At 43.9% G+C, this 25,485-nt stretch overlaps 1 protein-coding gene across 1 annotated transcript in view; it reads left to right on the top strand.

Moving 5' to 3' along the window:
• Positions 1-11,825, top strand: part of IGSF3 (immunoglobulin superfamily member 3) — a 203,447-nt gene extending 191,622 nt beyond the window's left edge. Inside the window, exons 9-11 of the mRNA XM_053705755.1 lie at positions 7,936-8,337; positions 9,411-9,809; positions 10,297-11,825. Of these exons, the coding sequence (XP_053561730.1) occupies positions 7,936-8,337; positions 9,411-9,809; positions 10,297-10,547 (1,052 nt within the window). The 3' untranslated portion in view covers positions 10,548-11,825. The remainder of the gene's footprint in view (positions 1-7,935; positions 8,338-9,410; positions 9,810-10,296) is intronic.
• Positions 11,826-25,485: the final 13,660 nt, after the last annotated feature.

Genomic DNA, 25,485 nt, shown 5'->3' with positions numbered 1-25,485 from the left:
ACATTTTTCTTGGGAATTGTGAAGCTATGAGTTGGCTTCATCAGGTAGTGCCCTCCAGACCTCCTTCAGGCTATCTCTGGCTCTGTGTTGGGGGGTGATGATTTGTCAGGGGGTTCATATTGAACCTCATGCTTTTTGACAGGTCTCATCTCAGCCGAGGCACAGTGTATGCTGAGGCAGTGGAGTGGCATTGTTTCAAATCTGTCTTCACAGATTTACCTGGACTATGGATTGAAAGACACTCTCCAGTGTCCTTGTTTAGATCTCCCTGACCTGTGGGACACTTTTCTTCAATCACCAGGGGTGATTTTTGACTTTGGTTGCTAGTCAGTCAGGTTGGTGAGGGCGTGCCTACAAGGGTTTTCCTCCCGATTATCTTTTTGTATCTTCAGGCAATCTTTTCTGCTCTAAAGGTTTAGTTACTGGGTTAGTCCCAGTGTATGGCTTCTAGTCGGTCTTACTCTTTGCTAGATTTCCTTCTGAGAACGAGAGGCTCCCTAGCGTTGAGGGTAGTATCTCGGGTTTTGTAGTGGGCAGAGGCCCACTACTGCTCGCTGTCAGCGATCCACTCTCCAGGGGTGATCATCCGGGACGGATGTTCTCTACAGGAATTCTTTTTATCCGAATTGTACCTAGAGGGGGATGCCGAATGAGATTCTCAGGATGTCCCCTCTCTATACCAGATTACCCATTAATGGGTTGTGGTTCAGGGATCCTCAGGCGGAGCTAGTTGATACATTAGCAGTGTCTTGGAGGTTCATTGCAATGTTTTCTTTTTTGCCATATTACTCTTTGAGTGGTTGCTCGGATCTAGCAGGGGCAGGCGTCAGTGATACGGATTGCTTCGTTAAGGCCGCGTAGATCTTGGTTTGCGATTTAGTGGCTTTGCCTCCACAAAGGTTGCCTTGTCACAGGGATCTGCTAGAACAAGGCCTCTTTTGCTTCATTGAATCTTATTTCTCTGAGGTGGACAGCGTGATGTCACTTTGTCTTAGCCGAAGAGAGGATTTTTTTTCTGAGAGGTTATGATCCTCTCCTCCAGTGCGTAGGCTGGTCCCTCGTCATCTCTCATATGGGTGGAGGACCCCTTTTGCTGTGAAGAGTGTGGTTCGTCCTGGCACACTATTAAGGCCTGCAGGATTCTTTCCTTCCTCCAGGATGGTCTGGAGAAGGGTCTCTTGGCTAGTTAATAGTTAGGACAGTTTTGGCCCTGTCTGTTTTTCTGTATAAGACACTTGTTGAGCTTCTGGATGTACAGTTTTTGTTAGGGCTCTGACTGTGATCAGGCCGAGGTGTCTTTCTGATGCTCCTCCTTGGAGTTTTAGGTCTTGTGCTATGGTTTTACATTGGGTTCCCTTTGTACCTATGCATGGGGTTGTCTTTAAGTTGATACCTTTTCCGTCTAATATTGCTTCGATAGTAAAGCTGTTCTACGAACTTAGTCAGGATTCCTTCTAAGGTCCATTTTTTATATCCATTTCCTTCTTCTCGTAGGGAAGTTACTACATAAAATGGAGTCGTGCCTTGAAGTTCTATCTTCAGGCTTCATAGGATTAGACAGTTTCTCTGTTTATTGTCTATTTGGGAAGCGTAAGGGTCAGAAGGCCTCTTAGTCTTCCTTATCTTTTAGGGGAGGAGTGTCACCGCTTGGGATAGTGACAGTGGGACGCAAGTCTCCTAAGAGGTTTACGGCTCAGTTTTCAAGAGCAGGGGCATCCTTTGGGGACTCTAAAATGAGACATCTATGGATCAGTTTTGTTGGGCGACTATTTGGTCTTCCTTCATTCTTTTTTCAAAATTTTTGTTGAGCTTTTTACTTCTGTTGAAGCAACCTTCGGGAGAAAGGGTTTGACAGGCTGTGGTGCCTTCAGAGGGGGGCCTCTTCCTTTTTGCCCTCCCATTAGCATTCAGTGTCCTCTGTAGCTTGGGTATAATTTCCCACAAGTAACGAATGTAGATGTGGACTCTCCCTGTATTAAGAAGGAAAACGTAAATTATGCTTACCAGATGATTTCCTTTCCTTCTGTACAGGTAGAGTCCACAGCTCCCGCCCGTGTTCTCCAATGGGCTACCCTAAATTTTAACTTGTTCTTCTGGCACCTTTTTTACCCTGATATTTCTCCTGCTGTTCCTTATTCCGTCAGCAGAATGACTGGGGGATGAGGGAAGTGGGGGAGGTATTTAAGTCTTTGGCTGAGGTGTGTCTGCCTCCTCCTGGTGGCCAGGTTCAGTATTTCCCACAAGTAATGAATGCAACTGTGGACTCTCCCTATACAGAAGGAAAGGAAAATATCTGGTAAGCATAATTTAGGTTATTTTTATATATGGCACTCGTGTAGCCAGTTGGTCTATTTGGTTTGTACTCTATTGTACTCTGTAGCCTGGAGACAATATTTCAAGTGATGGTAAATGTTCCCCTTTGTATAAACAGGTCCGGAATGTTAGTAATATTTCAGATGGAGTTGAATTCTTCAGTTGTAATAAAATATCACTAAACATTCCGGACCTGTTTATACAAAGGGGAACATTTACCATCACTTTAATATGTATTCGTTTTTATGGTTTCTTTTCTAAGGCTCTATTCCCCTTTCATTCTTTTGTGCGCCTATTCTTTGTCGGGTCAGCTGAGTTAGTGCACGCCGACTCCTCTTTTGCTTGTCGGGGTACATGTTGGCTGATCGGGATAGCGCATGCTGGCCTAGATTTAGAGTTCGGCGGTAGCCGTCAAAACCAGCGTTAGAGGCTCCTAACGCTGGTTTTGGCCGCCCGCTGGTATTTGGAGTCAGTGATTAAAGGGTCTAACGCTCACTTTTCAGCCGCGACTTTTCCATACCGCAGATCCCCCTACGCCATTTGCGTAGCCTATCTTTTCAATGGGATCTTTCTAACGCTGGTATTTAGAGTCGTTTCTGCAGTGAGCGTTAGAGCTCTAACGACAAGATTCCAGCCGCCTGAAAATAGCAGTAGTTAAGAGCTTTCTGGCTAACGCCGGTTTATAAAGCTCTTAACTACTGTACCCTAAAGTACACTAACACCCATAAACTACCTATGTACCCCTAAACCGAGGTCCCCCCACACCGCCGCCACTCGATTAAAATTTTTAACCCCTAATCTGCCGACCGCCACCTACGTTATACTTATGTACCCCTAATCTGCTGCCCCTAACCCCGCCGACCCCTATATTATATTTATTAACCCCTAACTTGCCCCCCACAACGTCGCCGCAAGCTACTTAAAATAATTAACCCCTAATCTTCCGACCGCAAATCGCCGCCACCTACGTTATCCCTATGTACCCCTAATCTGCTGCCCCTAACATCGCCGACCCCTATGTTATATTTATTAACCCCTAATCTGCCCCCCACAACGTCGCCGACACCTGCCTACACTTATTAACCCCTAATCTGCCGAGCGGACCTGAGCGCTACTATAATAAATGTATTAACCCCTAATCCGCCTCACTAACCCTATCATAAATAGTATTAACCCCTAATCTGCCCTCCCTAACATCGCCGACACCTAACTTCAATTATTAACCCCTAATCTGCCGACCGGAGCTCACCGCTATTCTAATAAATGTATTAACCCCTAAAGCTAAGTCTAACCCTAACACTAACACCCCCCTAACTTAAATATAATTTACATCTAACGAAATAAATTAACTCTTATTAAATAACTTATTCCTATTTAAAGCTAAATACTTACCTGTAAAATAAATCATAATATAGCTACAATATAAATTACATTTATATTATAGCTATTTTAGGATTAATATTTATTTTACAGGCAACTTTGTAATTATTTTAACCAGGTACAATAGCTATTAAATAGTTAAGAACTATTTAATAGTTACCTAGTTAAAATAATTACAAATTGACCTGTAAAATAAATCCTAACCTAAGTTATAATTAAACCTAACACTACCCTATCAATAAAATAATTAAATAAACTACCTACAATTACCTACAATTAACCTAACACTACACTATCAATAAATTAAATAAACACAATTGCTACAAATAAATACAATTAAATAAACTATCTAAAGTACAAAAAATAAAAAAGAACTAAGTTACAGAAAATAAAAAAATATTTACAAACATAAGAAAAATATTACAACAATTTTAAACTAATTACACCTACTCTAAGCCCCCTAATAAAATAACAAAGCCCCCCAAAATAAAAAATTCCCTACCCTATTCTAAAATACAAAAATTACAAGCTCTTTTACCTTACCAGCCCTGAACAGGGCCCTTTGCGGGGCATGCCCCAAGAATTTCAGCTCTTTTGCCTGTAAAAAAAAACATACAATACCCCCCCCCAACATTACAACCCACCACCCACATACCCCTAATCTAACCCAAACCCCCCTTAAATAAACCTAACACTAAGCCCCTGAAGATCTTCCTACCTTGTCTTCACCTCACCAGGTATCACCGATCCGTCCTGGCTCCAACATCTTCATCCAACCCAAGCGGGGGTTGGCGATCCATAATCCGGTGCTCCAAAGTCTTCCTCCTATCCGGCAAGAAGAGGACATCCGGACCGGCAAACATCTTCTCCAAGCGGCATCTTCTATGTTCTTCCATCCGATGACGACCGGCTCCATCTTGAAGACCTCCAGCGCGGATCCATCCTCTTCTTCCGACGACTAGACGACGAATGACGGTTCCTTTAAGGGACGTCATCCAAGATGGCGTCCCTCGAATTCCGATTGGCTGATAGGATTCTATCAGCCAATCGGAATTAAGGTAGGAGTTTTCTGATTGGCTGATGGAATCAGCCAATCAGAATCAAGTTCAATCCGATTGGCTGATCCAATCAGCCAATCAGATTGAGCTCGCATTCTATTGGCTGTTCCGATCAGCCAATAGAATGCGAGCTCAATCTGATTGGCTGATGGGATCGGCCAATCGGATTGAACTTGATTCTGATTGGCTGATTCCATCAGCCAATCAGAAAATTCCTACCTTAATTCCGATTGGCTGATAGAATCCTATCAGCCAATCGGAATTCGAGGGACGCCATCTTGGATGACGTCCCTTAAAGGAACCGTCATTCGTCGTCTAGTCGTCGGAAGAAGAGGATGGATCCGCGCTGGAGGTCTTCAAGATGGAGCCGGTCGTCATCGGATGGAAGAACATAGAAGATGCCGCTTGGAGAAGATGTTTGCCGGTCCGGATGTCCTCTTCTTGCCGGATAGGAGGAAGACTTTGGAGCACCGGATTATGGATCGCCAACCCCCGCTTGGGTTGGATGAAGATCTTGGAGCCAGGACGGATCGGTGATACCTGGTGAGGTGAAGACAAGGTAGGAAGATCTTCAGGGGCTTAGTGTTAGGTTTATTTAAGGGGGGTTTGGGTTAGATTAGGGGTATGTGGGTGGTGGGTTGTAATGTTGGGGGGGGGGTATTGTATGTTTTTTTTTACAGGCAAAAGAGCTGAAATTCTTGGGGCATGCCCCGCAAAGGGCCCTGTTCAGGGCTGGTAAGGTAAAAGAGCTTGTAATTTTTGTATTTTAGAATAGGGTAGGGAATTTTTTATTTTGGGGGGCTTTGTTATTTTATTAGGGGGCTTAGAGTAGGTGTAATTAGTTTAAAATTGTTGTAATATTTTTCTTATGTTTGTAAATATTTTTTTATTTTCTGTAACTTAGTTCTTTTTTATTTTTTGTACTTTAGATAGTTTATTTAATTGTATTTATTTGTAGCAATTGTGTTTATTTAATTTATTGATAGTGTAGTGTTAGGTTAATTGTAGGTAATTGTAGGTAGTTTATTTAATTATTTTATTGATAGGGTAGTGTTAGGTTTAATTATAACTTAGGTTAGGATTTATTTTACAGGTCAATTTGTAATTATTTTAACTAGGTAACTATTAAATAGTTCTTAACTATTTAATAGCTATTGTACCTGGTTAAAATAATTACAAAGTTGCCTGTAAAATAAATATTAATCCTAAAATAGCTATAATATAAATGTAATTTATATTGTAGCTATATTATGATTTATTTTACAGGTAAGTATTTAGCTTTAAATAGGAATAAGTTATTTAATAAGAGTTAATTTATTTCGTTAGATGTAAATTATATTTAAGTTAGGGGGTGTTAGTGTTAGGGTTAGACTTAGCTTTAGGGGTTAATACATTTATTAGAATAGCGGTGAGCTCCGGTCGGCAGATTAGGGGTTAATAATTGAAGGTAGGTGTCGGCGATGTTAGGGAGGGCAGATTAGGGGTTAATACTATTTATGATAGGGTTAGTGAGGCGGATTAGGGGTTAATACATTTATTATAGTAGCGCTCAGGTCCGCTCGGCAGATTAGGGGTTAATAAGTGTAGGTAGGTGTCGGCGACGTTGTGGGGGGCAGATTAGGGGTTAATAAATATAACATAGGGGTCGGCGATGTTAGGGCAGCAGATTAGGGGTACATAGGGATAACGTAGGTGGCGGCGGTTTACGGAGCGGCAGATTAGGGGTTAAAAGTGTAATGCAGGGGTCAGCGATAGCGGGGGCGGCAGATTAGGGGTTAATAAGTGTAAGGTTAGGGGTGTTTAGACTCGGGGTACATGTTAGAGTGTTAGGTGCAGACGTAGGAAGTGTTTCCCCATAGGAAACAATGGGGCTGCGTTAGGAGCTGAACGCTGCTTTTTTGCAGGTGTTAGGTTTTTTTTCAGCTCAAACAGCCCCATTGTTTCCTATGGGAGAATCGTGCACGAGCACGTTTTTGAGGCCGGCCGCGTCCGTAAGCAACTCTGGTATCGAGAGTTGCATTTGCGGTAAAAATGCTCTACGCTCCTTTTTTGGAGCCTAACGCAGCATTTGATTTAACTCTCGATACCAGAGTTAAATTTATGGTGCGGCCAGAAAAAAACCCGCGGAGCGTTAACAGCCCTTTTACCGCCGAACTCTAAATCTAGGCCGCTTTTTTTTTGCGGACTTTGGGTTATTTTCACGTGCAGGTTTAGCTGGTCTTTTTTGTGTTTTTAAATAAGGCTTTTTATGAGCGGGTTCCATCTCTGTTTAGGATCCCGCTATCAGTTGTTTTTAGTGTGCTCGGTTCTCCTGCGCGTTTTTTTATTTTTGGTGTTGGCTGTTTTATTGTAAACTTGCTGATGTGTTGGCTGCACAGTTGGCGGCTTTTCTGTTTCCTCTATCTTTTTGGCCATAGGTATGACTGAGGGATTCTGGGAGAGTGCTATAGGGATTTAAGCTCTGGTTTGTTAAGGGTTTTTGCCGCCTCCTAGTGAACTTGAGTGTAAATCCCACATATGATGTCCTGTGGACTCTCACCATCTTGTTCTAAATTATCAGGTAAGCATAACTCCTGAGCTTTTAATCCTGCAGCACACAGCACCCTTGTGGATTTAAAGGGACAGTCTATTCAAAAATAAACTTTTATGATTCAGATAGGGCAGCAATTTTCCAATTTACTTTTATCATCAAATTTACTTTGTTCTCTTGGTATTCATTGTTAAAATATATCTGTGCATTTTACTTAAAAATAAATAAAATAATTGTAGCTCCCCCTCCTCAAAAAAATAAATAAAATGTTCTAACTTTTCCTGAAATTAAATGGACTTAAATGCCACCCACATAAACCTCTACAGGCTTAGGAGACTAAACCACTTTGTCCATGCGCTGACTAACTAAACGGCCAAAGGCCTGCAGCTGGCTGGCTAAACCACCAGGGCCACACGCTGGCTAAACCACCAGGGCCACACGCTGGCTAAACCACCAGGGCCACACGCTGGCTGGGTAACCTATAGGAGCGGCAGGAGCACTAGGAAACTTGTTATGCTCTGTTATCTTAGAGGGTGTAGGACCAGTTACAGTTGGTTGAGCTAGACCTCTCACAAGTGCACATGGCTGTATATAGTTATGTTTATGCATTATACCTCAGCCCTATATTTGATCTGACACTCTATGTGCCCACAGATATTAATCTGCAGCTGGACCATCTCCCATGGAACACATCAGTCATAGAGGGGGAGAGTTTCACCATATCATGCCGTGTCCTGAATCGTACACAGGGTGACTCCCGCTTGTCTGTCGAGTGGCTAATATGGCGAGCAGGAGAGCCTGAGCGACAGACCCTGGTTAAGCTGACACCTGATGCCATCACAGAGAGAGGGAACTTGCCCTCTGAGCTGGCCGCTCGTTTACAACTCTCACAGCCGTCGCCAGGATTGTACACCCTCACCCTGCATAGTGCTGAGAAGGGAGATAGTGGAGCCTACAGCTGCCAGGTGCAAGAGTGGCTGCAGGATCCAGGGCGCCAGTGGTATAGAAGAGCAGAGGAGCGTTCGGGTGTAACATATGTGAGCGTGCGCCGGCCAGGTGAGCAAAAAGTTATAAATATTACAGTAAAATTTAAAGACTTAGGAGTGAGAGGTGAGGGCAGCAGGGGGGCACTAGTGAGTGTAAAGTGGGGACTTTAGGGGTCAAGTGAGTGAGAAGAGAGGACAACAGGGTGCACTGGTGAGTGAGAAGCGGGGACAGCAGGGTGCACTGGTGAGTGAGAATCGGGGACAGCAGGGGGCACTGGTGAGTGAGAAGCGGGGACAGCAGGGGGCACTGGTGAGTGAGAAGCGGGGACAGCAGGGGGCACTGGTGAGTGAGAAGCGGGGACAGCAGGGGGCACGAGTGAGAAGTGTCTGATGGGGATGATAGTGTGCCCTAGTGTGTGTGTGTGTGTGGGTGTGTGAGAGATAGGGATGACGGCCCTAGTGTGTGTGTGTCTGTGTGTGTGAGATAGGGATGACTGGGGGCCAAAGAGTGTGTGTGAGTGAGAGGTGGTTGACTCGGGGCCCTAGAGTGTGTGTGTGTGTGTGAGAGTGAGAGAGGGTTAACTGTGGACCCTAGTGTGTGAGAGGTGGTTGACTGGGGGCCCTAGAGGGTGTGTGTGTGAGGTGGTTGACTGGAGGCCCTATAGTGTGTGTGTGAGAGAGAGGGTTGACTGGGGGCCCTAGAGTGTGTGCGTGAGAGGGTTGACTGTGGCCCTAGTTAGTGTGTGTGTGTGTGTGAGAGAGAGAGTTGACTGGGAGACCTAGAGTGTGTGTGTGAGAGGGTTGACTGTGGCCCTAGTTAGTGTGTGTGTGTGTGTGAGAGAGAGAGTTGACTGGGAGACCTAGAGTGCACATGTGAGGGTTGACTCTGGGCCCTAGTTTGTGTGTGTGTGAGATAGAGAGAGGGTTGATTGGGGGACCTAAAGTGATTGGAAGTGGGGGCAGCAGTGGCTCTTCTTGCCTCACCCCTTTTCTATTGCCTTGCTTGCTTGCCTGGCCAACACCCTGTTTCCTTTGCATCACCAGCCTGCCAGCACCAGGTTCTTTGCTTCATTTGCCTGTCTTTACCGTTGACCTAGTCTTATTATTTATAGTAACCTTTTCTACCCATGTATCCCCCTACAGATCCACGCTTGCAGCTGAACGCCACCCGTCTCAATATTTCAGTGACTGAGGGCAGCCACTTGGAGTTGGACTGTATCATCTCCTCTCGCTCTCGCCTGGATTCCCAGCTAGCTGTGTCCTGGTCCCTACAGAGTGCAGCACGGGGGTTGGAGCCTGAGCTAGTGCTGAGCACAGACCGTTCTGGAATGTGGACGCCGGTGGCCCCACGCTGGGAGGGCCGCCTGCAGCAGCTCCAGTTGTCTACCACTCTCTTCAGACTACGGGTCCCACAAGTTGGCCCAGGGGATTCTGGGAATTACACCTGCTCGGTCCAGGAGTGGCTGCCAGGGCCCCGTGGGGACTGGTACCTTCTGGCTCAGGATGAAGCTCTGATGGGATGGGTCAATGTGCAGAGCAAGGGTAGGTATGAGGGTGCTCTTGGGGATCACGAAAGCTTCTGTATTAGCGGGGTTTCCAGTCCTAGACGTAATCGCCTCTGTATTAACGGTATGCCCAATACTAAGGGGAACAAGTTGTGTATTAATGAGGTATCCAGTCATACAGGTAACAGGCTATGCTTTAATGGGGTGTCTAGTCGTAAAGGTAATAGACTCTGTTTTAAGGGTCTTGTCCTTTAGAGATTTGACCTTCTGCATTTATTTGTGGTCAAGCCCTAAACGTGTCTATTAGAATCCCCTAACCACTGCACCCTCTGCCTATGATAGATATGGGGGGGCTCTGGCACTGAAAGGGTTAACATTTCTCTCCTCTCCCTCTTTCCTTCCCCGTCTAACTCTCCCACCCTCACCCCCTGCACATTTCCTTTACCTAAACCACCCTCACACTTTCCCTACTGCTCGACCATCCTCTTCCACCCCTCTTGTCCACTCTCCTTCCCACCCTGTAGACTCCACCTTGCAGTCGGTGATCTGCTCCAATGATGCGCTCTTCTACCTGGTCTTCTTCTACCCATTTCCTATCTTCGGCATCCTCATCATCACCATCCTTCTTGTGAGGTTCCACAGCCGGCCCTCGGGCAAGACAGGTGAGGGCAAGAATGGGGTGCCTCTCCTGTGGATCAAGGAGCCCCACCTCAACTACTCTCCCACCTGCCTGGAGCCTCCTGTACTCAGCATACACCCAGGGACTATTGACTAAGGTCAGGAGATCGGACTTGTTACTTTTGGTAATCTCTGTGCCAGCTATGGCCGCTCTCATTTCAGCCAGTGAAAGAAGACACCCTGAAAAGGATTCTGGGACGTTTGTGACCATCATTCTTTCTGCTGTGGTCTGGCTGCGGCTGTGTACTCCACGTGTTTATCACAAAGGATTAACTTCTTGTTAGAGACTTGTTTCGTTTTTTAATGACTTCATGCATTGGATTTTAGGACTCTGGCCTTTTGCTCCAGCAGAGATGTTATATTTATACAGATAAATCAATTTAACTTATCTTTTGGCTGAGGAACTCCTTATGTGCCATTGGGAGGGGAAGAAGGAGAATTCCTTTTAATTGGATTACTACAAGAAATTCTGAGAAATTGCTGACTCCTGCTCTGGTAGTGGGAGGGTTAAACCTTTGATGCAGCAAGGGCTTGTGTAATGTGTTTGCAAGACCTATATCCATAAAGTGCATTTTGTCCATGTGAAGGACTTCATTGCGGTCCTTGAGGGCCATCCGAGACTGTCAGCCATGCTTTGCAAGACGTGTGTTTGTACATAAGGTGCCCTTATTAAATCTGCGCTTCCTGTGAGTGGAGGCGTGTTTTATATCGCCCCCTTCCTGCCCACGCCTCCCTCTCCTTGCCTATAGGTGCTTTTATGTAGCCTTGTGTTTTTTACCTCCTGTTTTATTTGTTTCACTGTAAAAATTGTGGGTATGTCTTCGGCTTAGCATTGAGCTGACACCTGCTCTGTGTGCATGACAGATCCTTTAACCATTTCACTGCCAGAATAATCTATAGTGCACCATGTGCCAGTGTCATACACTTGAAACTTTAGCCAGATCCACGTTTTGCTCATGCAGGTGAGCCTTCTGTAGCTATCTGTGCATCACTCAATATATAAAGATCTGTAAACCTGGGTTATTGTTTCACGTTGTTACTCCACGTTTTTCCACACTTGGCTGTGAACACTCCTTGCTGCATTATCTACAGCTTGTTATCTGCAATATTTCCAGTATCCACAAGTGTGTAAAACATGGCTCACGTTGTAGATGCACTGAATTATCTTTGAATGTATTATATTTTTTTAATATATCCAGCTAATAAACAGGGAGAATGTATCTGGCATAGAAAGGGTTAAAGGTGCTTTATAAATCCCGCATTTTGTCCATGCATGACCTGAAGCTTTGCCCTGGGCCCCACAGATTGTGATATTTTGCACTGAGATTGTTTTTTATGATGTTTATTTGAAAACAGTAAAATGTTTTGTGTTTCAGTGTGGTGTAAATATGTATATTATTGTTTATTTAATTATATATCCAAAGCTCACTCTGTCAGCAGAACAATCTAAAGACAGACCAATAACCAAGAAGTCATTGGTAGCCAGTGTCAGAATGCAGCGACATCCTTTTTATAAAGTGCTCTAGGTCTCATTATAATGTCTATCACTGTCTGCTCCTCCTGTCTGAAGGTTTCCTCTATTTTCTGAGCTAAGAGTCCTGTTCATATTGTCTGGGTCACTGAAATCATAATTCATACTGTACTGCTTCACCGTTCTAAATAGCTCTTTGAAGATATTCTGTATTCTCTATACTGTCTATGCTGACTATGTGTTGGTGTCCTCCCTACTGTCTGCCTCTCTGAATCTGCCTGGCTTTCTGAAGGTTTCTTATCTACAGCCTGGTCCCTTGCTCCCTGAAGGGTTTATCCCTATTGTATGTCTCTCTGAAGGGTTTATCCCTATTGCATGTCTCTCTGAAGGTCCCCCTCCCTACTGTGGTCCCCTTTATACGGTCTGTCTCTCTGAAGGTCCCCTCCCTACTTCCTGTCTCTCTGAAGGTCCCCTCCCTACTTCCTGTCTCTCTGAAGGTCCCCTCCCTACTTCCTGTCTCTCTGAAGGTCCCCTCCCTACTTCCTGTCTCTCTGAAGGTCCCCTCCCTACTTCCTGTCTCTCTGAAGGTCCCCCTCCCTACTTCCTGTCTCTCTGAAGGTCCCCCCCATACTGCTTGTCTCTCTGAAGGTCCCCTCCCTACTTCCTGTCTCTCTGAAGGTCCCCCCCATACTGCTTGTCTCTCTGAAGGTCCCCTCCCTACTTCCTGTCTCTCTGAAGGTCCCCTCCCTACTTCCTGTCTCTCTGAAGGTCCCCTCCCTACTTCCTGTCTCTCTGAAGGTCCCCTCCCTACTTCCTGTCTCTCTGAAGGTCCCCTCCCTACTTCCTGTCTCTCTGAAGGTCCCCTATCTACTTCCTGTCTCTCTGAAGGTCCCCTCCCCACTGTCTGTCTCTCGGAAGGTCCCCTCCCTACTTCCTGTCTCTCTGAAGGTCCCCTCCCTACTGTCTGTCTCTCTGAAGGTCCCCTCCCTACTTCCTGTCTCTCTGAAGGTCCCCTCCTTACTTCCTGTCTCTCTGAATGTCCCCTCCCTACTTCCTGTCTCTCTGAAGGTCCCCTCCCTACTTCCTGTCTCTATGAAGGTCCCCTCCCTACTTCCTGTCTCTATGAAGGTCCCCTCCCTACTGTCTCTCTCTGAAGGTCCCCTCCCTACTTCCTGTCTCTCTGAAGGTCCCCTCCCTATTGTCTCTCTCTGAAGGTCCCCTCCCTACTTCCTGTCTCTCTGAAGGTCCCCCTCCCTACTTCCTGTCTCTCTGAAGGTCCCCCCCCATACTGCTTGTCTCTCTGAAGGTCCCCCTCCCTACTTCCTGTCTCTCTGAAAGTCCCCTCCCTACTTCCTGTCTCTATGAAGGTCCCCTCCCTACTGTCTCTCTCTGAAGGTCCCCTCCCTACTTCCTGTCTCTCTGAAGGTCCCCTCCCTATTGTCTCTCTCTGAAGGTCCCCTCCCTACTTCCTGTCTCTCTGAAGGTCCCCCTCCCTACTTCCTGTCTCTCTGAAGGTCCCCCCCCATACTGCTTGTCTCTCTGAAGGTCCCCCTCCCTACTTCCTGTCTCTCTGAAAGTCCCCTCCCTACTTCCTGTCTCTATGAAGGTCCCCTCCCTACTGTCTCTCTCTGAAGGTCCCCTCCCTACTTCCTGTCTCTCTGAAGGTCCCCTCCCTATTGTCTCTCTCTGAAGGTCCCCTCCCTACTTCCTGTCTCTCTGAAGGTCCCCCCCATACTGCTTGTCTCTCTGAAGGTCCCCTCCCTACTTCCTGTCTCTCTGAAGGTCCCCTCCCTACTTCCTGTCTCTCTGAAGGTCCCCCTCCCTACTTCCTGTCTCTCTAAAGGTCCCCCCCATACTGCTTGTCTCTCTGAAGGTCCCCTCCCTACTTCCTGTCTCTCTGAAGGTCCCCTCCCTACGTCTGTCTCTCTCAAGGTACCCTCCCTACTGTCTCTCTCTGAAGGCCCCCTCCCTACTTCCTGTCTCTCTCTGAAGGTCCCCTCCCTACTTCCTGTCTCTCTCTGAAGGTCCCCTCCCTACTTCCTGTCTCTCTCTGAAGGTCCCCTCCCTACTTCCTGTCTCTCTGAAGGTCCCCTCCCTACTTCCTGTCTCTCTGAAGGTCCCCTCCTTACTTCCTGTCTCTCTGAATGTCCCCTCCCTACTTCCTGTCTCTCTGAAGGTCCCCTCCCTACTTCCTGTCTCTATGAAGGTCCCCTCCCTACTTCCTGTCTCTATGAAGGTCCCCTCCCTACTGTCTCTCTCTGAAGGTCCCCTCCCTACTTCCTGTCTCTCTGAAGGTCCCCTCCCTATTGTCTCTCTCTGAAGGTCCCCTCCCTACTTCCTGTCTCTCTGAAGGTCCCCCTCCCTACTTCCTGTCTCTCTGAAGGTCCCCCCCCCATACTGCTTGTCTCTCTGAAGGTCCCCCTCCCTACTTCCTTTCTCTCTGAAGGTCCCCTCCCTACTTCCTGTCTCTTTCTGAAGGTCCCCTCCCTACTTCCTGTCTCTCTCTGAAGGTCCCCTCCCTACTTCCTGTCTCTCTCTGAAGGTCTTCTCCCTACTGCCTCTCTAAAGCCATCATAATGACCATGGCTACCTGCATCTACTCCTGTAACAACTGTGGATTGGCTCCTCTAAATAAAGCAAGTGGGTGGAATTTGTCTATTGAATACAAGGTGAAAATGTATTCCAAACATTTTCAGACTCGTCCAGTGTGTCCGTTTATTACACAACTGTAGAAAAATCTTGTTATTTCAAGGTGTTTACTGTCCTTTTAGACTTTAGGGTAACTTCCTTTCAGAGACTGCATTGTACTCCCTGACAATTATTTAATTCTGTTATCTGTAGGTCACCAAATATTAGCTACATCAGACAGCTGGGCACTGACCAGAGATTTTGTCACCCCAGCTGAAACTTCTGGTATTATTACATATTCAACATTACTATAGCTCATTAACCCTAGCACAGACTTCCCACTGTAATTTAGTCCTATCTGAGCTGTCCTGAACTCCCCACCACAGTCCTAACTATGTTTTTCACATCCCCCACACTGCACTATTTAAACCATATCCTCACTGGGCATATCCTCTTGCAATTAACTCTAACCATGAACACTTTGTCCTAAAATAACTGACTCAAACCCCCACAGAGCAATTAACCTCATCACTAATTTCCCACCCACAACAAATTGCATTTATAAAAAAAATAATCACAAAATCCTTTTGGCCTTTCACTAACAGGTTTTCCTCGTTGGTTTGTTTCATTGCCTTTTGCAGTTTATTGGGGTTTCATCTTCATATAGTTTGTTCCTGTCACTCTTTATTGAGGAGGGATGGGCTATCCATTCTTCCATTTAACAAACCAGAAACTGTGAGAGAAAAATAAAAATCACTAATACAAGGGTTTTACTGTCAATAGCAATCAACCCACACCTGGTGGAATCTTCAGTCTCAGCTGTGAATTTGCACCCACTATCACTAACTGTGTTTTCAAACATCTGGTTCTAGAGCTGTGATTAGTTAGTCCTATAATTCCACTACCAAGCAGAGATATGGAGCTACTGTTAGATAACCGTATGGGGCTGAACAAGTGTGTAAATACTGCAAGATGCCCTAACTCTACACATGTATCAGATTTACAAATGCCTTGAAGAGCCCTCAGGGCAACTGGTAGTGTCAGGAATCTGTGGCCCCTGGGGAAAGGCTTAGCAAGCAGTTGGGCAACTTTCTACAAAACATTGGTATTGAATTTACATGATACAAAACCTCTTGCAACTATCAGTTGTTTTTTGTTAGACAACAACATAATATGATTAATAATAGATGGCACAGCCGCATTGATTGTATTTATGCGAGCCTCATGGGTTTTGCAGTAATGATTTATTCTTTTTCATTCCAATATTATTTTCCTGAACATTTGATTCATGTATTCAAATCCATGTGAATTAGAGCTTGCGTGGTATTTAACCCCAAAGCTATTCCAATACATAGAAATCACAGTAATCACTATTCACAGCTTCTCAAATCCGCCGGTGGCACAATATCACCCTCAATGCTCAGCATGGGGACTGCGGAAATAGTTTGTTCATAAAGCCTTATTTTAAAGGGATATGAATCCTGAAATGATTCATGATTCAGATACAGCATACAAAGTTAAGCAGCTTTCTTTTACAAGATATGACGAGTCCACGGATTTCATCCTTACTTATGGGATATCGCCCCCTGGTCAGCAGGAGGAGGCAAAGAGCTCCACAGCAGAGCTGCATAAATATCTCCTCCCTTCCCCCCCCAACCCAGTCATTCTCTTTGCCTGTGTTAGTGATAGGAAGAGGTAAAGTGAGGTGTTAGTTTAGAATTCTTCAATCAAGAGTTTTTTTTATTTTAAATGGTGCCAGTGTGTACTATTTTTTCTATAGAGCAGCATCTGGAGTGATAGCCTTTTAGGCTGTGTAACTTCACTGCGCTTCCCTTGCTTGTGCTGTTTTCTATGTATGGTCTTAGAGAATGCTAACTAAGACTTTTCCTCCTGAGGTCCTGTGAGGATAGCAGAGTGGACCTCTTGACACTGTGGGATCATCATGCTATTCCTCAGCATGGAGGTAAGTGCAGTCTTTTCTCTCTGGGGCTTTACAGCTTATCTCAGATTTGACTGTGCTATTCCTCTGTCTGTGAAGGGTTTTTGGGCTCGGGTAAAGGGCTTTCCCTTCTTGCAGGTGTGGGTTATCATTTGTAGGAAAATGGAACACCGACACATTTAACATTCCCAACTCTCTCTGACATACATAAAGTACTACGCTAGAAGGGCTGGGAACTGTTTGCAATTCATAACGATATGGGTGATTTGTTTATTATGTTACAGCTTGATATAAAAGGAGTTAACATGTAAAACAGAAGGCTGACGCTGGGAAGTAACACCGGAGTAGGAGGGAGATTTACAAAATTCTTTGTCGGACTCCGGTGTATATCGGTACTTTGTTTTTTTGAAGGTTTCCCGGGGTTTGATTAGTACGCCCATGAAGGGCGGAGCCTAGTATTCGCGCGCTTCAGCCGCGCAGTTTATGTACTGGGGTTTCCGAGTCGGCAGTATTTCATTACGGCTCCTAAGTCCGCTTGTGCCTGTATATACAAGCGTTTAAAGACACAGTACAGTGGAATGGAGATTATGCAGATTTGTCTCCTCAGATAGATCTGGATCAGGAGACAAGAGACTCGCTTCTTTGGTGGTTGTCGCAGGATCATCTGTCCCAAGGGACGTGCTTCCGCAGACCCTCATGGGTGATAGTGAGAACGGACGCCAGCCTACTAGAATGGGGTGCAGTCTGGAATTCCCTGAAGGCTCAGAGTGTGTGGACTCGGTCGGTGTCTCTACTTCCAATCAATATTCTGGAATTGAGAGCAATATTCAATGCGCTTCAGGCTTGGCCTCAGTTGGCTTCGGCCAAATTCATCCGCTTTCAGTCAGACAACATCACGACTGTGGCTTACATCAATCATCAGGGAGGAACAAGGAGTTCCTTAGCAATGACAGAAGTAGCCAAGATAATTCGGTGGGCGGAGGCTCACTTTTGTTATCTGTCAGCAATTTACATCCCAGGAGTGGACAACTGGGAGGTGGATTTTTTGAGCAGACAGACGTTTCATCTGGGGGAATGGGAACTCCATCCGGAGGTCTTTGCCACCCTGATTCTCAGGTGGGGCAGACCAGAATTGGATCTGATGGCGTCTCGTCAGAATGCCAAGCTCCCAAGATACAGATCCAGGTCCAGGGATCCTCAGGCCGAACTGATAGATGCCTTGGTCATTCAGCCTAGCTTATGTGTTCCCACCGTTTGCTCTCCTTCCCCGGGTGATTGCACTGATCAAACAGGAGAGGACTTTGGTGATTCTAATCGCTCCTGCGTGGCCTTACAGGACTTGGTATGCCGATCTGGTGGACATGTCCTCTCTGCCACCGTGGAAGCTTCCATTGAGGCAGGACCTTCTCATTCAGGGACCCTTCCATCGTCCGAATCTAATTTCTCTGCAGCTGACTGCTTGGAGAATGAACGCTTGATTTTATCTAAGCGGGGGTTCTCTGATGCGGTAATTGATACTTTAATTCAGGCACGCAAGCCTATTACTAGAAAATTTTATTTAGATATGGCGTAAATACCTTTATTGGTGCGAATCCAAGGGCTACTCATGGAGTAGGATTAGGATTCCCAGGATTTTATCTTTTCTCCAAGAAGGATTGGAGAAAGGGTTGTCAGCAAGTTCCTTAAAGTGACAGATTTCTGCTTTGTCTATTTTGCTACACAAGCGTCTGGCAGATGTTCCAGATGTTCAATCTTTTTGTCAGGCCCTGACTAGAATCCGGCCTGTGTTTAGACCAATTGCTCCTCCTTGGAGTTTGAATTTAGTTCTTAATGTTCTTCAAGGGGTTCCGTTTGAAACCATGCATTCCATAGATATTAAGTTAATATCTTGGAAAGTTTTATTTTTAGTTGCTATTTCTTCTGCTCGCAGAGTTTCTGAGCTTTCGGCATTACAATATGACTCTCCTTATCTTTTCCATTCTGATAAGGTGGTGTTACGTACCAAACCTGGTTTTCTTCCTAAGGTTGTTTCTAACAAAAATATTAATCAGGAAATTGTTGTTCCTTCCTTGTGTCCTAACCCCTCCTCTAAGAAGGAGCGTCTGTTACATAATTTGGACGTAGTCCGTGCCGTGAAGTTCTACTTCCAGGCGACTAAGGATTTTCGTCAAACATCTTCGTTTATTTGTTGTTTTTTCTGGGAAACGTAGGGGTCAGAAAGCTACGGCTACCTCTTACTTTTTGGCTGAAGAGTATCATCCGTGTTGCATATGAGACTGCTGGACAGCAGCCTCCAGAACGAATTACGGCTCATTCTACTAGGGCTGTGGCTTCCTCATGGGCATTCAAAATGATGCTTCTGTTGAACAGATTTGCAAGGCTGCAACTTGGTCGTCTCTTCACACTTTTTCCAAATTTTCCAAATTTGATACTTTTGCCTCGTCTGAGGCTGTTTTTGGGAGAAAGGTTCTTCAAGCAGTGGTGCCTTCCGTTTAGGTTCCTGTCTTGTCCCTCCCTTTCATCCGTGTCCTATAGCTTTGGTATTGTATCCCATAAGTAAGGATGAAATCCGTGGACTCGTCATATCTTGTAAAAGAAAAGGAAATTTATGCTTACCTGATAAATTTATTTCCTTTACGATATGACGAGTCCACGGCCCACCCTGTCATTTTTTAAGACAGGTATTTTTTATTGAACTTCAGTCACCTCTGCTCCTTAGCTTTTCCTTCTCTTCCTAACTTAGGTCGAATGACTGGGTTGGGGAGGAAGGGAGGAGCTATTTATGCAGCTATGCTGTGGAGCTCTTTGCCTCCTCCTGCCGACCAGGAGGCGATATCCCATAAGTAAGGATGAAATCCGTGGACTCGTCATATCATAAAAGAAATACATTTATCAGGTAAGCATAAATTTCCTTTTCTATTTTTTTCTTAGGAGCCAGCCCATTTCTAGTGCACTATATTTTAGCAGTTTTGCAAGAATGATATCCATGTGCAAGAGCACTAGAGGGCAGCACTATTTCCTGTCATGTTGTGCTCTAGATGCTACCTAGGTATCTCTGTAACACAATATTATACATTAGCAAGAACACTATATAACAGCACTATTACCTGTCATGTTGTGCTCTAGATGCTACTTAGGTATCTCTATAACACAATATTATACATTAGGAAGAGCACTAGATAACTGCACTATTACCTGTCATGTAGTGCTACAGATACTACCTAGGTATCTCTATAACACAATATTATACATTAGCAAGAGCACTAGATAACAACACTATTACCTGTCATGTAGTGCTACAGATACTACCTAGGTATCTCTATAACACACAATATTATACATTAGCAAGAGCACTAGATAACAGCACTATTACCTGTCATGTAGTGCTACAGATATTACCTAGGTATCTCTATAACACATATTATACATTAGGAAGAGCACTAGATAACAGCACTATTACCTGTCATGTAGTGCTACAGATACTACCTAGGTATCTCTATAACACAATATTATACATTAGCAAGAGCACTAGATAACTGCGCTATTACCTGTCATGTTGTGCTCTAGATGCTACTTAGGTATCTCTATAACACATAATATTATACATTAGGAAGAGCACTAGATAACTGCACTATTACCTGTCATGTAGTGCTACAGATACTACCTAGGTATCTCTATAACACAATATTATACATTAGCAAGAGCACTAGATAACAACACTATTACCTGTCATGTAGTGCTACAGATACTACCTAGGTATCTCTATAACACACAATATTATACATTAGCAAGAGCACTAGATAACAGCACTATTACCTGTCATGTAGTGCTACAGATATTACCTAGGTATCTCTATAACACATATTATACATTAGGAAGAGCACTAGATAACAGCACTATTACCTGTCATGTAGTGCTACAGATTCTACCTAGGTATCTCTATAACACAATATTATACATTAGCAAGAGCACTAGATAACTGCGCTATTACCTGTCATGTAGTGCTACAGATACTACCTAGGTATCTCTATAACACAATATTATACATTAGCAAGAGCATTAGATAACAGCACTATTACCTGTCATGTAGTGCTACAGATACTACCTAGGTATCTCTATAACACAATATTATACATTAGCAAGAGCACTAGATAACAACACTATTACCTGTCATGTAGTGCTACAGATACTACCTAGGTATCTCTATAACACACAATATTATACATTAGCAAGAGCACTAGATAACAGCAGTATTACCTGTCATGTAGTGCTACAGATATTACCTAGGTATCTATATAACAAAATATTATACATTAGCAAGAGCATTAGATAACAGCACTATTACCTGTCATGTAGTGCTACAGATACTACCTAGGTATCTCTATAACACAATATTATACATTAGCAAGAGCACTAGATAACCACTATTACCTGTCATGTAGTGCTATAGATACTACCTATGTATCTATATAACACAATATTATACATTAGCAAGATCACTATATAGCAGCACTATTACCTGTCATGTAGTGCTACAGATGGTACCTAGGTATCTCTATAACACACAATATTATACATTAGCAAGAGCACTAGATAACAGCACTATTACCTGTCATGTAGTGCTACAGATACTACCTAGGTATCTCTATAACACAATATTATACATTAGCAAGAGCACTAGATAACAGCACTATTACCTGTCATGTAGTGCTACAGATACTACCTAGGTATCTCTATAACACAATATTATACATTAGCAAGATCACTAGATAACAGCACTATTACCTGTCATATAGTGCTACAGATACTACCTAGGTATCTCTATAACACATAATATTATACATTAGCAAGAGCACTAGATAACAGCACTATTACCTGTCATGTAGTGCTACAGGTACTACCTAGGTATCTCTATAACACACAATATTATACATTAGCAAGAGCACTAGATAACAGCACTATTACCTGTCATGTTGTGCTCTAGATGCTACCTAGGTATCTCTATAACTCATAATATTATACATTAGCAAGAGCACTATATAACAGCACTATTACATGTCATGTAGTGCTACAGATGCTACCTAGGTATCGCTATAACACACAATATTATACATTAGCAAGAGCACTAGATAACAGCACTATTACCTGTCATGTAGTGCTACAGATACTACCTAGGTTTCTCTATAACACACAATATTATACATTAGCAGTAGCACTAGATAACAGCACTATTACCTGTCATGTAGTGCTACAGATACTACCTAGGTATCTCTATAACACACAATATTATACATTAGCAAGAGCACTAGATAACAACACTATTACCTGTCATGTAGTGCTACATATGGTACCTAGGTATCTCTATAACACAATATTATACATTAGCAAGAGCACTAGATAACATCACTATTACCTGTCATGTAGTGCTACAGATACTACCTAGGTATCTCTATAACACATAATATTATACATTAGCAAGAGCACTAGATAACAGCACTATTACCTGTCATGTAGTGCTACAGATACTACCTAGGTATCTCTATAACACATTTTATACATTAGCAAGAGCACTAGATAACAGCACTATTACCTGTCATGTAGGGCTACAGATGATACCTAGGTATCTCTATAACACAATATTATACATTAGCCAGAGCACTAGATAACAGCACTATTACCTGTCATGTAGTGCTACAGATACTACCTAGGTATCTCTATAACACACAATATTATACATTAGCCAGAGCACTAGATAACAGCAATATTACCTGTCATGTAGTGCTACAGATACTACCTAGGTATCTCTATCACACAATATTATACATTAGCAAGAGCACTAGATAACAGCACTATTACCGGTCATGTAGTGCTACAGATACTACCTAGGTATCTCTATAACATAATATTATACATTAGCAAGAGCACTAGATAATAGCACTATTACCTGTCATGTAGTGCTACAGATACTACCTAGGTATCTCTATAACACACAATATTATACATTCGCAAGAGCACTAGATAACAGCACTATTACCTGTCATGTAGTGCTACAGATACTACCTAGGTATCTCTATAACACAATATTATACATTAGCAAGAGCACTAGATAACAGCACTATTAACTGTCATGTAGTGCTACAGATGCTACCTAGGTATCTCTATAACACAATATTATACATTAGCAAGAGCACTAGATAACAGCGCTATTACCTGTCATGTAGTGCTACAGATGCTATCTAGGTATCTCTATAACACAATATTATACATTAGCAAGAACACTAGATAACAGCACTATTACCTGTCATGTAGTGCTACAGATACTACCTAGGTATCTCTATAACACACAATACTATACATTAGCAAGAGCACTAGATAACAGCACTATTACCTGTCATGTAGTGCTACAGACACTACCTAGGTATCTCTATAACACATAATATTATACATTAGCAAGAGCACTAGATAAAAGCACTATTACCTGCCATGTAGTGCTACAGATGCTACCTAGGTATCTCTATAACACACAATATTATACATTAGCAAGAGCACTAGATAACAGCACTATTACCTGTCATGTAGTGCTACAGATACTACCTAGGTATCTCTATAACACACAATATTATACATTAGCAAGAGCACTAGATAACAGCACTATTACCTATCATGTAGTCCTACAGATGATACCTAGATATCTCTATAACACACAATATTATACATTAGCAAGAACACTAGATAACAGCACTATTACCTGTCATGTAGTGCTACAGATACTACCTAGGTATCTCTATACCACACAATAACAGAATTTATGTTTACCTGATAAATTTCTTTCTCCAACGGTGTGTCCGGTCCACGGCGTCATCCTTACTTGTGGGATATTCTCTTCCCCAACAGGAAATGGCAAAGAGCCCAGCAAAGCTGGTCACATGATCCCTCCTAGGCTCCGCCTACCCCAGTCATTCGACCGACGTTAAGGAGGAATATTTGCATAGGAGAAACCATATGGTACCGTGGTGACTGTAGTTAAAGAAAATAAATTATCAGACCTGATTAAAAAACCAGGGCGGGCCGTGGACCGGACACACCGTTGGAGAAAGAAATTTATCAGGTAAACATAAATTCTGTTTTCTCCAACATAGGTGTGTCCGGTCCACGGCGTCATCCTTACTTGTGGGAACCAATACCAAAGCTTTAGGACACGGATGAAGGGAGGGAGCAAATCAGGTCACCTAAATGGAAGGCACCACGGCTTGCAAAACCTTTCTCCCAAAAATAGCCTCAGAAGAAGCAAAAGTATCAAACTTGTAAAATTTGGTAAAAGTGTGCAGTGAAGACCAAGTCGCTGCCCTACATATCTGATCAACAGAAGCCTCGTTCTTGAAGGCCCATGTGGAAGCCACAGCCCTAGTGGAATGAGCTGTGATTCTTTCGGGAGGCTGCCGTCCGGCAGTCTCGTAAGCCAATCTGATGATGCTTTTAATCCAAAAAGAGAGAGAGGTAGAAGTTGCTTTTTGACCTCTCCTTTTACCTGAATAAACAACAAACAAGGAAGATGTTTGTCTAAAATCCTTTGTAGCATCTAAATAGAATTTTAGAGCGCGAACAACATCCAAATTGTGCAACAAACGTTCCTTCTTTGAAACTGGTTTTGGACACAGAGAAGGTACGATAATCTCCTGGTTAATGTTTTTGTTAGAAACAACTTTTGGAAGAAAACCAGGTTTAGTACGTAAAACCACCTTATCTGCATGAAACACCAGATAAGGAGGAGAACACTGCAGAGCAGATAATTCTGAGACTCTTCTAGCAGAAGAAATCGCAACTAAAAACAAAACTTTCCAAGATAATAACTTAATATCAACGGAATGTAAGGGTTCAAACGGAACCCCCTGAAGAACCGAAAGAACTAAATTGAGACTCCAAGGAGGAGTCAAAGGTTTGTAAACAGGCTTGATTCTAACCAGAGCCTGAACAAAGGCTTGAACATCTGGCACAGCTGCCAGCTTTTTGTGAAGTAATACCGACAAGGCAGAAATCTGTCCCTTCAGGGAACTAGCAGATAATCCTTTTTCCAATCCTTCTTGAAGGAAGGATAGAATCCTAGGAATCTTAACCTTGTCCCAAGGGAATCCTTTAGATTCACACCAACAGATATATTTTTTCCAAATTTTGTGGTAAATCTTTCTAGTTACAGGCTTTCTGGCCTGAACAAGAGTATCGATAACAGAATCTGAGAATCCTCGCTTCGATAAAATCAAGCGTTCAATCTCCAAGCAGTCAGCTGGAGTGAAACCAGATTCGGATGTTCGAACGGACCCTGAATAAGAAGGTCTCGTCTCAAAGGTAGCTTCCAAGGTGGAGCCGATGACATATTCACCAGATCTGCATACCAAGTCCTGCGTGGCCACGCAGGAGCTATCAAGATCACCGACGCCCTCTCCTGATTGATCCTGGCTACCAGCCTGGGGATGAGAGGAAATGGCGGGAACACATAAGCTAGTTTGAAGGTCCAAGGTGCTACTAGTGCATCCACTAGAGCCGCCTTGGGATCCCTGGATCTGGCCCCGTAGCAAGGAACTTTGAAGTTCTGACGAGAGGCCATCAGATCCATGTCTGGAATGCCCCACAGGTGAGTGACTTGGGCAAAGATTTCCGGATGGAGTTCCCACTCCCCCGGATGCAATGTCTGACGACTCAGAAAATCCGCTTCCCAATTTTCCACTCCTGGGATGTGGATAGCAGACAGGTGGCAGGAGTGAGACTCCGCCCATAGAATGATTTTGGCCACTTCTTCCATCGCTAGGGAACTCCTTGTTCCCCCCTGATGGTTGATGTACGCAACAGTTGTCATGTTGTCTGATTGAAACCGTATGAACTTGGTCCTCGCTAGCCGAGGCCAGGCCTTGAGAGCATTGAATATCGCTCTCAGTTCCAGAATATTTATCGGTAGAAGAGATTCTTCCCGAGACCAAAGACCCTGAGCTTTCAGGGATCCCC

The sequence above is a fragment of the Bombina bombina genome, chromosome 3 (genome assembly GCF_027579735.1).
Source record: "Bombina bombina isolate aBomBom1 chromosome 3, aBomBom1.pri, whole genome shotgun sequence".
Taxonomy (NCBI): Eukaryota; Metazoa; Chordata; class Amphibia; order Anura; family Bombinatoridae; genus Bombina; species Bombina bombina.
The sequence above is the reverse complement of the archived record's forward strand: the minus strand, read 5'-3'. Positions and strand labels throughout refer to the sequence as shown.